This window comes from Hippocampus comes, unplaced genomic scaffold (assembly GCF_001891065.2).
Source record: "Hippocampus comes isolate QL1 unplaced genomic scaffold, H_comes_QL1_v1.1 scaffold437, whole genome shotgun sequence".
Lineage (NCBI taxonomy): Eukaryota > Metazoa > Chordata > Actinopteri > Syngnathiformes > Syngnathidae > Hippocampus > Hippocampus comes.
In genome coordinates this window covers 248,833-264,447 of record NW_017805699.1, presented here as the reverse complement: position 1 = coordinate 264,447, position 15,615 = coordinate 248,833, and the positions used below count along the sequence as shown (strand labels likewise).

Genomic DNA, 15,615 nt, shown 5'->3' with positions numbered 1-15,615 from the left:
ACACACACACACACACACACACACACACACACACACACACAATTATTGCTCTGTTATTAGAATATGCTGACGTTTTACTGACAGCACCGTTTATCATACGTGGGTTGGATTGTGATCTTTCCATTCATGAAAAGAGGACAAATCGTCTCTTGAGGGCCCATATGACCCTGTGAAAGGTCATTGAAGGCTGTCGGCCTACGTGCTCGTCCTCCACTTCAGAAAGCACCATGGAACCAAAATAAATAAATAAGTCCAGTCTCACTCTCTCACTAGATGCTGCTGCGGAGTAAGCTGGTTTATGTGGAGGAGGGAGATGCAAAGTGTGCTCTTATATTCAATTATTTTTATGCTCATGTTTTTTTTTTGGGTCAGTCCCTGGAGATGTTCTCGGTTCAGAAAAGACCTGAACAATACACAATTTGTCTTATTTCCCGGCATCAGATCAGAGATAATCTCCTTTGTTGACATTCGGGTGAAGAAAGGTCCTCCTCCTCCTTCAGGCCAGCATGTTCCCAGAATAAGACAAGCTAAAAATACATCCACAAAGTTTTGCCTTACAACATCAAAGTTTAGGAAAGACTAGCCTGTATGGACACTGATAGGAGTTGTAGTGGAGATCCCCGTGGTTTCACTGGCTGCGATTGTAGTAGCTTTGGCTAATCTAATCATGACACCGATGCAGATTTGTGGCTGGACAGCTGCAGTGCCTTGTTGTTTGTCTTTCATGGAGTCTTGTCTGTTCAGGGATGATCTTCAAAGTCGTTTGAAGGTAGGCAGGTGGTGATGAAGAGCTTCTGACAGGATCTGGTATAGTAGCAGCCTAGCAGGCCATATTTGGTAGTTCTGATGCTACTGTCTTGTCTCGGTGGGTTAAGCGAAAGAAACTGTGCATTGGCATTCTACAGTGCTGATACTTAAGTGCTGTTGTTGTTTCTTCATTTAATATTGATCTGTTAATATAATTAAAATACTCACGTCTCTGCTCCTGAGAATGTTGGCACGTGTGCCGACAAAACTGATTTCTGCCCCCTTCATTCCAGTCGAACATTTAGAGCTAATCAAAATAGTTTTCCATTTTTGGATGTGGTTTTTTTTGCGGGACTCATCGGGTCCAATTCTTGTTACATCCTCCCTCCCTCTCCTACTGTCTCCTCTGGGCACTTCAGAGGCTCAAGGGTTTACATGTCTGTCCTCCCTGTCCACATAAGAATCTGTGTTGCTCTCAAGGTTCCAGTGTTATATTGGCCCCTTGCTCCTACTACTGCAATATTGCTGTAAGATGAGCTGGTTTTTCCCCTCCCAAAATACCCCCCGTCCCTTCATCACTCTTTTCTGTTGAATTGCGGTCTTCTAAGCAATAGCTGTTAAGCATCAGTATCTCTTTCTCTTGCTCGCTGTCCCATTTTTGATGGATGAAACACTTGGGGGATTTGGTGTATGTCAACATTTAGGTTTACAAGGGACGGCTGCAGTTTATTGTGGAAAGGATGCGTAATGGATTTGGGTCCCAGGCTGTTCATTAATGGCACTTCAATTGTACATTGGAGCAAAACCTTGAATCTGATCTGTAGTGCTGTCATTTTGCTGACCGATCAACGTCATTGATCGGATCCGCAAAATAAGACATTAGAGCAGACGCAATCTCGTTCGGCTGTTTAAATAGATTGATCGATCAGATCGGTGATCGGTTAGTGTATGTTTTTTTGTTGTTTTTGTTTTACTCTGTCACGAGCTCCAAAATCTCTGTCATGCAAAGCCTGCTGCAGATAGCTAAAAATTCTGAAGAATCTAAAACTCCAAACATCTTACGCATGGAATGCAGCTCGTGATTTTGGTGTTTGGTTTCGTCCTTAGTTGGCGACAAAGTACCTGCAGACATCAGGCTGACCTCCATCAAGTCAACTACGTTGAGAGTGGACCAGTCAATTCTAACAGGTAAAAACCATTAACGAAAAAGAGAGATTGGCTCTCTTCTCCATTGAATCTTTCTTGGAACTTGATGTGTGGAAAAGTCCACTTGCAGTTAGGTCCACTTGCATTTTCGGATGCATGTGGTTAATAATCCGCTTGCTGGCTGGTGCAATACATATTGTGGTTGTGGAACTGTGTATTTCTAGTGTTTTGTGTTGGGGTGTGTTCGACCAACTTTTGCCTCTGATAATTTCTCAAATCAGATTTATCGGGAATATTGTCAGTCAATCAGTCTTTGTAAAACGTCATTTACATTACACCATTTAGTTGGTGGTGCTGCCTTGACGATTTTACAAAATCAGATCAGGCGGGATTGTTTTGGATTGGGAACGTTAAGAAATTATGATGGCTTATTTTCTTCGTTATGTCATCCCCCCCCCCCCCGCCACCCTTTAAATACACAGCAGCCATTTTTTGTGATGATGTATTTTCAAGGCTCTCTCAGCCATGCACACCCGTTCAACTAATACCAGTAATTTGAGTGACTTTAAACCTCGATTGAGGTCCCACATAAAAAAAGTCCCTGCTTGCCTTGGCGTTTTGTCTCGTCTTGATGTGTTTCTTGCTTGCGTGTCAGATGAGAGGTTGCTCCTAAAACTCCGTCCTAGTATTAGCCAGACTTTAAACCACGGAGCACTCAAAGGGAACTTCAGTGGCAATTGTTTTCATGCATATTTGGATTTTATTGATTTATTTTTAAATAGGCTGTGCAAACAGTTGTTCCTCTCAACAGCGCCTTGATAACTTTGTTCCACTTTCCCCCGTCAGGAGCGAAATGCAGAAAATGCAATTGAAGCCTTGAAGGAATATGAACCAGAAATGGGAAAGGTGTACCGCCAGGATAGGAAGATTGTCCAGAGGATCAAGGCCAGGGACATTGTACCTGGGGACATTGTGGAGGTTGCAGGTAAGTTTACGAGGGGGGGAAAAAAAAAAGATTTTTTTTTCTCTGTAATATTTGAACATTTTGGCTTGGGATTTATTTCCTGTTCAAAAAGGAAATATACTTCCTATAAAGACAAGCACACACGCTGCCTATTCCTCTTCAGCATTTTACTGTCAGAAATGTCTGTAAATAGAACCGTTATGTAATAGATTAACATGTCCCAAACTCCTGCCTGTCCATCCCACTCCCGCATAATCTGACACACACACACACACACACACACACACACACACACACACAATTATTGCTCTGTTATTAGAATATGCTGACGTTTTACTGACAGCACCGTTTATCATACGTGGGTTGGATTGTGATCTTTCCATTCATGAAAAGAGGACAAATCGTCTCTTGAGGGCCCATATGACCCTGTGAAAGGTCATTGAAGGCTGTCGGCCTACGTGCTCGTCCTCCACTTCAGAAAGCACCATGGAACCAAAATAAATAAATAAGTCCAGTCTCACTCTCTCACTAGATGCTGCTGCGGAGTAAGCTGGTTTATGTGGAGGAGGGAGATGCAAAGTGTGCTCTTATATTCAATTATTTTTATGCTCATGTTTTTTTTTTGGGTCAGTCCCTGGAGATGTTCTCGGTTCAGAAAAGACCTGAACAATACACAATTTGTCTTATTTCCCGGCATCAGATCAGAGATAATCTCCTTTGTTGACATTCGGGTGAAGAAAGGTCCTCCTCCTCCTTCAGGCCAGCATGTTCCCAGAATAAGACAAGCTAAAAATACATCCACAAAGTTTTGCCTTACAACATCAAAGTTTAGGAAAGACTAGCCTGTATGGACACTGATAGGAGTTGTAGTGGAGATCCCCGTGGTTTCACTGGCTGCGATTGTAGTAGCTTTGGCTAATCTAATCATGACACCGATGCAGATTTGTGGCTGGACAGCTGCAGTGCCTTGTTGTTTGTCTTTCATGGAGTCTTGTCTGTTCAGGGATGATCTTCAAAGTCGTTTGAAGGTAGGCAGGTGGTGATGAAGATCTTCTGACAGGATCTGGTATAGTAGCAGCCTAGCAGGCCATATTTGGTAGTTCTGATGCTACTGTCTTGTCTCGGTGGGTTAAGCGAAAGAAACTGTGCATTGGCATTCTACAGTGCTGATACTTAAGTGCTGTTGTTGTTTCTTCATTTAATATTGATCTGTTAATATAATTAAAATACTCACGTCTCTGCTCCTGAGAATGTTGGCACGTGTGCCGACAAAACTGATTTCTGCCCCCTTCATTCCAGTCGAACATTTAGAGCTAATCAAAATAGTTTTCCATTTTTGGATGTGGTTTTTTTTGCGGGACTCATCGGGTCCAATTCTTGTTACATCCTCCCTCCCTCTCCTACTGTCTCCTCTGGGCACTTCAGAGGCTCAAGGGTTTACATGTCTGTCCTCCCTGTCCACATAAGAATCTGTGTTGCTCTCAAGGTTCCAGTGTTATATTGGCCCCTTGCTCCTACTACTGCAATATTGCTGTAAGATGAGCTGGTTTTTCCCCTCCCAAAATACCCCCCGTCCCTTCATCACTCTTTTCTGTTGAATTGCGGTCTTCTAAGCAATAGCTGTTAAGCATCAGTATCTCTTTCTCTTGCTCGCTGTCCCATTTTTGATGGATGAAACACTTGGGGGATTTGGTGTATGTCAACATTTAGGTTTACAAGGGACGGCTGCAGTTTATTGTGGAAAGGATGCGTAATGGATTTGGGTCCCAGGCTGTTCATTAATGGCACTTCAATTGTACATTGGAGCAAAACCTTGAATCTGATCTGTAGTGCTGTCATTTTGCTGACCGATCAACGTCATTGATCGGATCCGCAAAATAAGACATTAGAGCAGACGCAATCTCGTTCGGCTGTTTAAATAGATTGATCGATCAGATCGGTGATCGGTTAGTGTATGTTTTTTTGTTGTTTTTGTTTTACTCTGTCACGAGCTCCAAAATCTCTGTCATGCAAAGCCTGCTGCAGATAGCTAAAAATTCTGAAGAATCTAAAACTCCAAACATCTTACGCATGGAATGCAGCTCGTGATTTTGGTGTTTGGTTTCGTCCTTAGTTGGCGACAAAGTACCTGCAGACATCAGGCTGACCTCCATCAAGTCAACTACGTTGAGAGTGGACCAGTCAATTCTAACAGGTAAAAACAAATACGGAGACTGTTTCTTCACCCAGACTAAAAATATTCTTGTATAGTTGCTAGTTCATATGGACCTGGTCAGGAGCCAACCCAGGATTCCCCCCTCCTTTCAAACTAAACACATATGGGAAAAAAGAAAAAGATTTGCCTCCTTTTGACGTACATAACCCTTAAGTCATCCTGTAGTTATGACTACGCAGTTAATTCCAAACAATCAAACATGAGAGATGTGGATGAGAGGCATGTGAAATAGAGTGGTGGGTGGATAATTCAGACAGCAATGGAAAATATTCAAAGTGGCATATAAGGATGGATGCCGCACGTGAGAGTAGTTTTATGTGACTCAAGGCCTTAAAAACTCTTGTCCTACCCAACTGCCTTAATTGGTCTCGAACTCCACTGGGTATTTTTAGTGTTTGAGCTATTTTCCCTCTGCTCCTCTTCTCCCCATTCAAGGCCACATAGTCTTCAAACGCTGTCTCTTGCACCCTATCGGAACATGTACAGACACTGCTGGGTTGATTATACACAGTACAGCGACATCATCAGCTACCCTCCCGGCTATCATGCATCCCCTCCGAAAGGCGCCAGTCGATAGTTGTCATGCCTGCTTAGACAGCTGCAAAGACTTTTCCCCACACGCCGCAGCTTTGCTGAAGTGTCAACAAAGCATCACAACTCCTGCACGTGTGACTGTTGAGTGCCACTTATGTTGTTTCCTCTGTGTAGGAGAGTCCGTGTCTGTTATTAAACACACCGACCCAGTGCCAGACCCCCGCGCAGTCAACCAGGACAAGAAGAACATGCTCTTTTCTGTAAGTGATCTGTGAGGTGCATTTTGGGGTCTCAAACATCTGTTACGATGAAACTTCCAAGTGGAGGCTCAAACTGACACCCTGAAAAATGATTGAACTGGATCAGCAAGATTAAAAGTAACATTTTTCCTGAATGAGTTAACTTGTATAAATCTGCTCGGTTAAAATAAATGTTTGTAATAGATGTTTGTCTAGCTCAAATTGTATTTAGCACTCAGAACATTTTCTGGAAAACCGACAGCTCGGTACTATCATGTCTTTAAATTGCTCGTTGTTTGGTTTGACTTAACACTCGTGTAATTTTCCCAAAATCTTTGGGTGGATTCAAACTTGTACTACTTTTGGTCCAATACTACTGGACATGTGTGAAATATTTTTCTATCCATGTTGTTAAATACATGACAACTTCTAGTTCTTGGTTTATGAAATGAATTGTTAGTTATAGTTGACTGTTTTCATGGTGCCCGGGAGGGGTTGAACCGATTAGTCCCCCTAATTACAAGAACGTCACTCAAAAAGCTGCGGTTTTAATCTATTTTGTTCTCTCTTTTTAAAATTTGTCTACATGACGGGCTATTGAAGTATATCTGACCGGTTTGTCACATAATTGAACTCCAACAATCTTTTCAGTTTTTCAACCCTTAGTCCAAAGCTCAGGATAGTCATCCGTCTACTTTCATGCTTCCACCCAGGAACCTGATGTGTTACCTCCCTTTCTTCCCAGGGCACCAACATTGCAGCCGGCAAGGCTGTCGGTGTGGTGGTGGCCACAGGTGGGAACACGGAGATCGGTAAAATCCGCGACGAGATGGCTGCCACGGAGCAAGAGCGCACACCACTGCAGCAAAAGCTGGATGAATTTGGACAGCAGCTGTCTAAGGTAATGCGCTCGTGTTGTTCAGTGATGCGCCGTTTCGATTTCGTGCTACCTAAATGACAGCATTTCTGATCGCTCGCTATTGTTATGCTTCAGGTCATTACGCTGATCTGCATCGCCGTGTGGATCATCAACATTGGACATTTCAACGATCCCGTCCACGGAGGCTCTTGGATCCGCGGGGCTGTCTACTACTTCAAGATTGCTGTGGCGCTGGCAGTGGCGGCAATCCCCGAAGGTAAGCCGTGCCGCCCTATCTGTCAACAGTTATTTAGGCCACGGGTGAATCAAACATAATGTCAAGTTTTGTATTATCTGACGTGACGTTACTGTCTTTCTGTTAATGAAACGTTCTCCCCATGTCGTTGCTCTTCAGGGTTGCCTGCGGTCATCACCACTTGTCTGGCTTTGGGGACACGACGCATGGCCAAGAAAAACGCCATCGTCCGTAGTTTGCCCTCCGTGGAGACCCTTGGCTGCACATCGGTCATCTGCTCGGACAAGACCGGCACACTGACGACCAATCAGATGTCTGTGTGCAGGGTAAGAAACGGCGGCACTCCGGGACACACCGTGAATCGGAAGCTTTCGTTGTAGGGATGGGTAGATCGATACCAAAATATTGATATTTCCATCCAGAGTGCTCAATTTTATGTATCGATCCTCAAGCTAAAGTATCCATATTTGAAATTAGTTTGTTTTCTTCATCTTTATTTTTTTGTCTATTTTTCTGCATACAAACTACTTTTTCTTCCACCTTCTGCACGCACACAAGCACCGGGGTCTCCTCCCGCCCATTGGAATCATGTTACTGTATTGAGAAGTGGAGAGGAGAGGGATTTTTACGTTTAATTAGATTAATTGTCTGCGTTCGAAACGTTCAATTTGTTTTTCGTTGTATTAGCTCCATTTGCTAAGACTTTAGTTTTCCCCCTATAATCTATTTGAAACGTTTATAAATCTTATCTTTTTATGGTTCCCTCTGTCTTTTCCTCTGTAACCTTCTTTTGTTACCCCGCGCCCAAAGCACGGCCAGACCGGATGTGGATTTGTTTGTGGGAGTTCGTCACTTGCAGCACAAGTGGCAGTGAAGTTGCATAATTGACCTTGTGGGAAGAGCACGGCCCCTTCTTCCTGTGTCTCCAGCATTTTTTTTCTTCTTATTTTTGTAGTACACTGCTGCCATCTGCTGGATACTGTCAGTCCCATTTTCCTGCAGAACCTCCACAAGTCTGATTGTTAATATCTTATCCATACATTTTGTTTGTTTTCCAGATGTTTATCATCGACCAGGCTGAGAGCAGTCATTGTTCCTTAAAGGAATTCACTGTTACCGGCTCCACATATGCTCCAGATGGACAAGTGTGAGTCTTAAGCGTTTTAATACAAGACAAGTCATCCGGTTGCACTGATATGACCTTCAGGTCTCGTTGATAACTGGCTGTTTTGTCATGTGCGTTCCTTTAGGTACCAGGATGGAAAACAAGTCAAATGTTCCAAATACGATGCACTGGTGGAGCTGGCCTCCATCTGTGCTCTCTGTAACGATTCCTCGTTGGACTATAATGAGGTGGGTTGGCATTTGCACTACGGTACTTCTACTCTGCTGTTGGGTCGTGAGTTCTGTGATATGAATGTTCTTCCCCCCCATTTCCAGACCAAAGGTGTGTATGAGAAGGTGGGTGAGGCCACCGAGACGGCTCTCACATGCCTGGTGGAGAAGATGAACGTGTTCGACACAGATTTGAAAGGCCTTTCCAAGATCGAGAGAGCCAATGCCTGCAACTCTGTATGCAACATTTACTTTTCCTTTCTTCCAAATATGAAAGATGAAACCAAGACTAACCGGCTTTGTTGCGTTGTTGTTAAATGAAAGTACTGATTGCGTGTGCGTCTGTTGTATTCAACATGCAGGTAATCAAGCAGCTGATGAAGAAAGAATTCACATTAGAGTTTTCCAGAGACAGAAAGTCCATGTCTGTGTATTGCACCGCCAACAAGGCCCGCTCATCTGCATCCAAGATGTTTGTCAAGGTAGGTTACATCCAATCATTTCGGATGCTTGCTTACCGTTAGTGAGATTTTGTCCTCTGCTACTCACAGTCATAGTGGCTCAACACTTGACTTGCCAAATGAACACAAATGACCAGTATCACATTGAGATTGTGAAAACCCCTCATTTATACCCTTCTTGTTAGACGTGCATGGATTTAAACCCTAAAAGTTGGTGCGCTCTCTAAACAGGGTGCCCCTGAAGGAGTGATTGACAGGTGTACGCACGTCCGCGTAGGTGTCAACAAGGTGCCCATGACACCCGGCATCAAGGACAAACTGATGTCTGTGATCAGGGAATACGGAACTGGCCGGGACACCTTGCGCTGTCTCGCTCTGGCCACCCGAGACAACCCCTTGAACAAGGAGGACCTGGTCTTGGAGGACTGCACTCGCTTTATTGACTATGAGGTAAATACAACTTGCTCGTGGTGGAATTTTGTTCTGCCACTCTCAACAAATCGTTTTAATCAGCTGCATAATACTTGGAAGTCCAAGAAATAAAATGTTTTGTCAATTTCCTCAGACCGACCTGACCTTTGTGGGCTGTGTGGGCATGCTGGATCCGCCCCGGGCAGAGGTGGCGGCTTCCATTAGACTCTGTCGTCTCGCTGGCATCCGAGTAATTATGATCACAGGAGACAACAAAGGTATGTTGGCGAGTGCTTTGTACAGCCGAGGTCCTTTCTGTGCACTGCTTCGTCCCTTATTAGAGTGAGCTTGGATGTGCAAAATAAAGAACATGAACCATCGTTGACCATTCCGACAAATCTTTGTCTTCCTCAAAGCCCAAAATCTAAATAATACGCTCCTTCTGGTCATTAAAGGCACGGCAGTTGCAATCTGCAGACGCATTGGTATTTTTGGAGAGGACGACGACGTCGCCAGCATGGCTTTCACCGGCCGAGAGTTTGACGATCTCAGCCCGTCTGCACAACGCGAAGCGGTGGTCAAGGCTCGCTGCTTTGCCCGCGTGGAGCCGTCCCACAAGTCCAAGATTGTCGAGTATCTGCAGTCCTATGATGAGATTACAGCAATGGTAAAGGAGTGCTGACGTTTGGTGATCTCAAATGATACTTTGAATTTGGAAGATTGGAGGTTGATTGTGGGTCTCGCGTCGCGACTTATGCACATTTCAGACCGGTGACGGAGTGAATGATGCCCCCGCCCTCAAGAAGGCCGAGATTGGTATTGCCATGGGCTCCGGAACAGCAGTTGCGAAGACGGCGTCCGAGATGGTGCTGGCCGATGACAACTTTGCCACCATTGTGGCCGCAGTCGAGGAAGGCCGGGCCATTTACAACAACATGAAGCAGTTCATCAGATATCTCATCTCCTCCAATGTGGGCGAAGTTGTCTGGTAAGGGGGTGCCCACAATTTCATTTTTATCTCAGCGTGCGCACAGTTATTCTGATTTCATTTTTTCCTCTGCTTGTGTGTGTCTGTCTGTCTGCAGCATCTTTCTGACGGCAGCCCTCGGCTTCCCTGAAGCACTCATTCCAGTTCAGCTGCTTTGGGTCAATCTGGTGACTGACGGTCTGCCCGCCACCGCTTTGGGCTTCAACCCACCAGACTTGGACATCATGAACAAGCCCCCCCGCAACGCTCGCGAGCCCCTCATCTCGGGGTGGCTCTTCTTCCGATATCTTGCCATTGGATGTAAGTCGACCAATGTCTCGGTGGAATGAACGCAGAGTGATGTGCATGTAAAATAATTAACCACCACCATGTCTGGAAATTACCTGTCAATAATTCTGTCAGCTTTTTCAAGTGCGATAATGTTCTTCCACATATTGACCTTCACTCTAAAAATAATGGCCAACGTCATACTTTGACTGTGTATTGCAATGTTGTTCTTGCTGTGCTTCACCAGGCTATGTAGGCGCTGCAACAGTGGGCGCCGCTGCCTGGTGGTTTGTCGCTGCCGAAGATGGACCAAGGGTCACATTTTACCAGCTGGTATGAATTTTAAGCCTCACTTGTATGATCCCAACTGAGGGCAAAATTCACTAAAAGATTTTTTTGTCTGGTGTTAACTGGTCAAAATAGAGCAAACAGATCGCGATTCAGACGTGATCTGTCTGCTCTACCAGCTGGTATGAATTTTAAGCCTCACTTGTATGATGCCAACTGAGAGCAAAATTCACAAAAAGATTTTTTTGTCAGGTGTTAACTGGTCAAACAGATCGCGATTCAGACGCGATCTGTTTGCTCTGTTTTGACATGCGCAGATGGTAAAATGCATCACTAACTACGATGCCAAGCAGAATACATCTCGATTCGCCGGTGGTATTTGCGCCTCACTACCTGAGGTAATATGCACATATTTGGTGGAGCAACTGGCCACCTCTAAACTGCTTCTAATTTACGGACATCAGGGCCAATAGCCCCACACCGTTATGGGGGAGGAAACTTAATCTATAGAAAGTTGGTATGAAATTGGCGCTTCTGAGTGGAAGCCTCATTTGAGTGATGGAACGCAATGTGAGTTGTCCGGATTTGGCCCTCAGTGCGTTAGCAGTCTGCCCAAAGTTCCAATAATCTATAGAAAGTTGGTATGAAATTGGCGCTTCTTAGTGGAAGCCTCATTTGAGCGATGGAACGCAATGTGTGGGAAAACTCGGACATGCACAAGACATGTCGTCCGGATTTGGCCCTCAGTGCGTTAGCATTCTGTCCAAAGTTCCAGCGTGTGTTAACCATTGCTGTCGTGGTATTTATTTGTTTTGCTTCCAGAGCCACTTCCTGCAGTGTGGACCAGAAAATGCAGACTTCCAGAATATAGACTGTAAAATATTTGAGTCTCCTTATCCGATGACCATGGCCCTGTCGGTGCTGGTCACCATTGAGATGTGCAACGCTCTCAATAGGTTGGTTTTGTGTTTTTATTGAGCGGTGTAACAACTATTCCACAAACGTGGTACCAAAAGGGTTGCTTTGTGTTTCAGCGTATCTGAGAACCAGTCTCTGCTACGTATGCCTCCCTGGGAGAACGTATGGCTGCTGGGAGCAATCTGCCTTTCGATGTCCCTTCACTTCCTCATCCTCTACGTGGAGCCTCTTCCGGTAAAATAATGAATCAGATAAAAATTGAACACATGCGCATGCGGGGGCCCACTTGGGCTCAGCATCCTCACATTGCAGTGGAGGATCTGTGACTTTAAATGTGTATGGCTTTAAAATGCGGTCCTGGCCAGGTGAGTGACGTGGGTATCAGTGAATGAGAGTTTAGACTGGGCGAGCTATTAATGGGGCACAAATGGTCACGTGGACTTAGACGCAGCACTCACAATTTTTTCCTATTGTCCTGCCAGATAATCTTCCAGATCACCCCTCTGAATCTGACCCAGTGGCTGGTGGTGCTCAAGATCTCACTGCCGGTCATTTTACTGGACGAGGTTCTGAAATTTGCGGCCAGGAACTACCTGGAGCCGGGTAAAGAGCTGGAAAAGGCCGCCAGCTCGGACGGCTGCTGCCTGGCTGCATGCATGGAGGGCATCTCCTGGCCCTTCGTGGCCCTCTCCCTCCCCCTGGTCCTCTGGATCTACAGCACCGACACTAACATGGCCGACATGTTCTGGAGCTGACTGACTTGAGCACAACCTCGACTCTTCCATCACCCACCCGCCCCACGCCTCCCATTCACTCCTCCACCCCCCTCTCCCCCATCCCTCTCTGCCCACCTTCACGTGCGTAGCTTGTGTGTGTGAGTGTTGTTTGTTTGTAGAAATAGTGTGGGTGTGTCGATGCGGAGGAGCAACTGTAACCCATGAAGTGCAACAGTACTCTAAATTCCCTTTGAGAAGTCACCCGATTTGAGTTGGCCCAAGGCTTTAGCTGACCATCACTCACATAGAAGTGGACGAGATTGTTCAACAGTTGCCATTTTTCAATTTTATTTTTAAAAATAATTTCCATGCCTTTTTAAGCTTTCTCCTTTTGTTTTTTTTGTTTTTTTACCGAAATGTCATCAGTCAGGTGGCACAAAGGTAACTATTATTTCGCGCAACTTCCCTCCTTCTGAAAAGAAAGTTGGGGACTCAAGAAAATTGTGGATCTGTCTTCATATGGAGTTTACTCCAGCCCATCATTTCAGTATAAAATACTAAAATCTTAAAAGATTCTTAACTCCCAATGCATTCATTTTCTGTAATGCTTACCCTATTCGTGGCTGCAAAGCTAAAGGTCAAGAGAACACACAAAGGGGTATCCCAGTTATATTTACAGCACTTTATAGGCTATTTAAGTAATGTCCTCTTTCAGTGAAAGTGTCCCCAGCCAGGCTTTAATTAATTTTTTTTTTTGTTTGTTTTTTTTTAAATGGCTTTGTAAATTTGTTGGACCAGCGTGACTTAGACGTACTGCCTTGATGTTTCTTTTCTAATTAACCATTGTGTCTTCAGTGTAAACGTTTTTCAGAGGACAAGCGATGCGTGGCAGACAAGAACTGGGGTGGGAAAGGTTTGAGAGTGAATGTTGGAATGGTCCAATCAGATGATGTGGGGGGGAGAATATTCCGACAAAAAACCAAAACTAAACTGCATGTCCAGTGACCAAGCATGAACTGTATATGGTTGCTCAATTCTAATTTAATTATGTGTCCCTTCTACTCCAAAATGTAAGACTAGAAATTAACATAATGGATTTTGTTTTTTCTTTAGTGATATGATTTGAAAGAAGTCATTTTTTTTCTGCACTGGGAAGATCACAGCTACCTCAATGTGATACAAATGTTTTTTTTTTTCTTTCTGTTCATTTCTGGATGCTTCCCCAAGAGTCTGTCTTGCTCAGCTGTGTACCATCTGAGGTTTGGCGCCCCCTGGGTTGCTTGTGCAGAAAAAGGAACAGTTTTACTTCCCTCTAATTTAGAAAAAAAATCCTTTTGCATGTTTTTTTTTTTTTTTACATTCCCACTTTCGAGACCAAGTCATTCAAGATTGTGTACATAACCGTCTTGATGTTGATTCAAAGGACAATAATACAAAGAACCGATAAATACGACTCAAAAAAAGATATCACGTGATTTACCCCAAATATTTTTTTTTCCCTTTAACTTCAAAAAAATATATATACTTATGAATCCTTTGAATCAAAGTGTTTGTCATTATTTGCTTGAAGGAACATTACCCATGTGTGTGTGGGTGGGTGTGTGTGTGTGTGCAACGAATTTCACATAGGAATGCTTGGCTTTTAGATGAGTTTGGTACTAAATATTGACCATATTTGGTGTGAACATGTTTGAGTGTCCGTCCAGTTCATGAATTTAACACAAAAAGATATCGAAAGCATGTTAGTGGTGATAGAAGCCTGGATGTGTTTGTGTACCACTTGACAACATTGATGTGCTTTTTCTTCCTTCAATGCCCTCCACTGGCTCCCCTGTCACGAGAGTGAGTATTTCTCGTTTCTTCCCCCCCACCCCCCACACTTGATTTACAAAATGACTCAAGACCAGAGTTTTCACTGCCCCGTTTTATTACGTCGACTGAAGTCGACGTATGCTTCTCATAGTCAGAGGTGCCAAAGATGTGAATTGTAATAGGAATCTACATCCGTGCGGCCCACATGCTCACATTGTGAATGTCACTTGTGTGCCACCCCTTCCTACCCACCCCTCCCTCCTCCACCCTTGCTTGAAATTATCCACATCAACACGATCATGCGCTTAAATGGCGATGATCTGACAGGGTTTTTCTTTTTCCTAGGTTGGCTGCCCTAAAAATCTTGAATACTTTAACGAGGACCAAGCCGTCGTCATTCATTCCGCACGCCGTGACGATGATGTATGTCCACTGAGAAGAAAAAAAATACTGATGCAACATTTGGTTTTAGAGATCACGTAATAAGTTGCCCTTTTTCTATGTACATAAAAAGCCAATTTCTTTCACTTTTTTTTCTTTTTCAAATCTGAATCTTTGGTGTGCACTTGTCCTTCGCCATGACGATCCATCCATCCATGTGGCGTATCAAGATGCCGATTAGATGGCATGACTATTGCCCAGGTGTGCTAAGGAAAGGCTAAATTTGTACAGTTCCAAGACTTGCTGCATTGCGGCAATCATTTATTTTTAATTCACATCGTATTTCTGACCATGCCACCAGACCCCACTGCAGTAGAAGTGCAGTGGAGAGTGGCCTTTCTCTGGGCAGCGTTTTGGTATACCACACCTGCGAGGTGGATGAATTGTTAAGGCGAGGGAGGCACTCATATAGCCGTTGAAAGATCTGTGAACACTTGGAGCGTATTAGGGCTTTTGCGCATATAGAAATATTCACCTTGTGAAAAATGGGAGCCAAAAAAAAAAATTTGATGCAATTTATATTTTTGTTCAGAATGCGTGCGTTATTTTTTATTTTTTTTTTTTTTTGCACAGAGGAAAAGATTTTCACAAGAAATAGACCAAATACAAGATGCTTTTAATATGGTATTGATTTTACACTCACTTCCATGCAGCTTTCCTTTTTAGTGTGCAGGGAAGTTCAACACACCCAACATGTCCCTCCATTCGAGCCTGCTTCCCCTCTTTCATGGTAGTTTTGACTTGTAGGGACTTCTTAACATTCGGGCGCCTTGGTCTTAGCTTGCATTTTGTGTACAAACATCGTGCATGCCTTGCAGCTGTATGTAGGCTTTACAGTTTGTAATTATAGATTGTAATGTAGAAATACTCTTACATGAAGACTTAAGGTTTTAAGATGGTTCGATAGTAGACTTTTTGAAATCACTGTTTTTATTGTCATGTTTGCATAATTAGAAACGACACATCAAAATGAACTTGGCTGTGCACTACGAGGTCTAGGCCAGTCGATTTTCTGTCT

General features: G+C 44.0%; 1 protein-coding gene across 3 annotated transcripts in view; it reads left to right on the top strand.

The window, feature by feature from the left end:
* Positions 1-15,164, top strand: part of atp2a2b (ATPase sarcoplasmic/endoplasmic reticulum Ca2+ transporting 2b) — a 19,950-nt gene extending 4,786 nt beyond the window's left edge. Inside the window, exons 5-25 of one of the 3 annotated variants that reach the window (XM_019882606.1) lie at positions 2,740-2,878; positions 4,971-5,051; positions 5,781-5,866; positions 6,591-6,746; positions 6,840-6,981; positions 7,120-7,286; positions 8,019-8,107; positions 8,211-8,313; positions 8,401-8,532; positions 8,658-8,777; positions 8,988-9,206; positions 9,322-9,445; positions 9,623-9,834; positions 9,935-10,155; positions 10,253-10,455; positions 10,670-10,755; positions 11,533-11,666; positions 11,745-11,862; positions 12,111-12,868; positions 13,079-14,186; positions 14,502-15,090. In XM_019882606.1, the coding sequence (XP_019738165.1) occupies positions 2,740-2,878; positions 4,971-5,051; positions 5,781-5,866; positions 6,591-6,746; positions 6,840-6,981; positions 7,120-7,286; positions 8,019-8,107; positions 8,211-8,313; positions 8,401-8,532; positions 8,658-8,777; positions 8,988-9,206; positions 9,322-9,445; positions 9,623-9,834; positions 9,935-10,155; positions 10,253-10,455; positions 10,670-10,755; positions 11,533-11,666; positions 11,745-11,862; positions 12,111-12,383 (2,805 nt within the window). In that variant the 3' untranslated portion in view covers positions 12,384-12,868; positions 13,079-14,186; positions 14,502-15,090. Of the gene's footprint in view, positions 1-1,833; positions 1,936-2,739; positions 2,879-4,970; positions 5,052-5,780; positions 5,867-6,590; positions 6,747-6,839; positions 6,982-7,119; positions 7,287-8,018; positions 8,108-8,210; positions 8,314-8,400; positions 8,533-8,657; positions 8,778-8,987; positions 9,207-9,321; positions 9,446-9,622; positions 9,835-9,934; positions 10,156-10,252; positions 10,456-10,669; positions 10,756-11,532; positions 11,667-11,744; positions 11,863-12,110; positions 12,869-13,078; positions 14,187-14,501 lie in introns of those variants that run through there. The other 2 variants (XM_019882607.1, XM_019882608.1) reach the window with 2 other exon arrangements.
* The last annotated feature ends 451 nt before the right edge of the window (positions 15,165-15,615 follow it).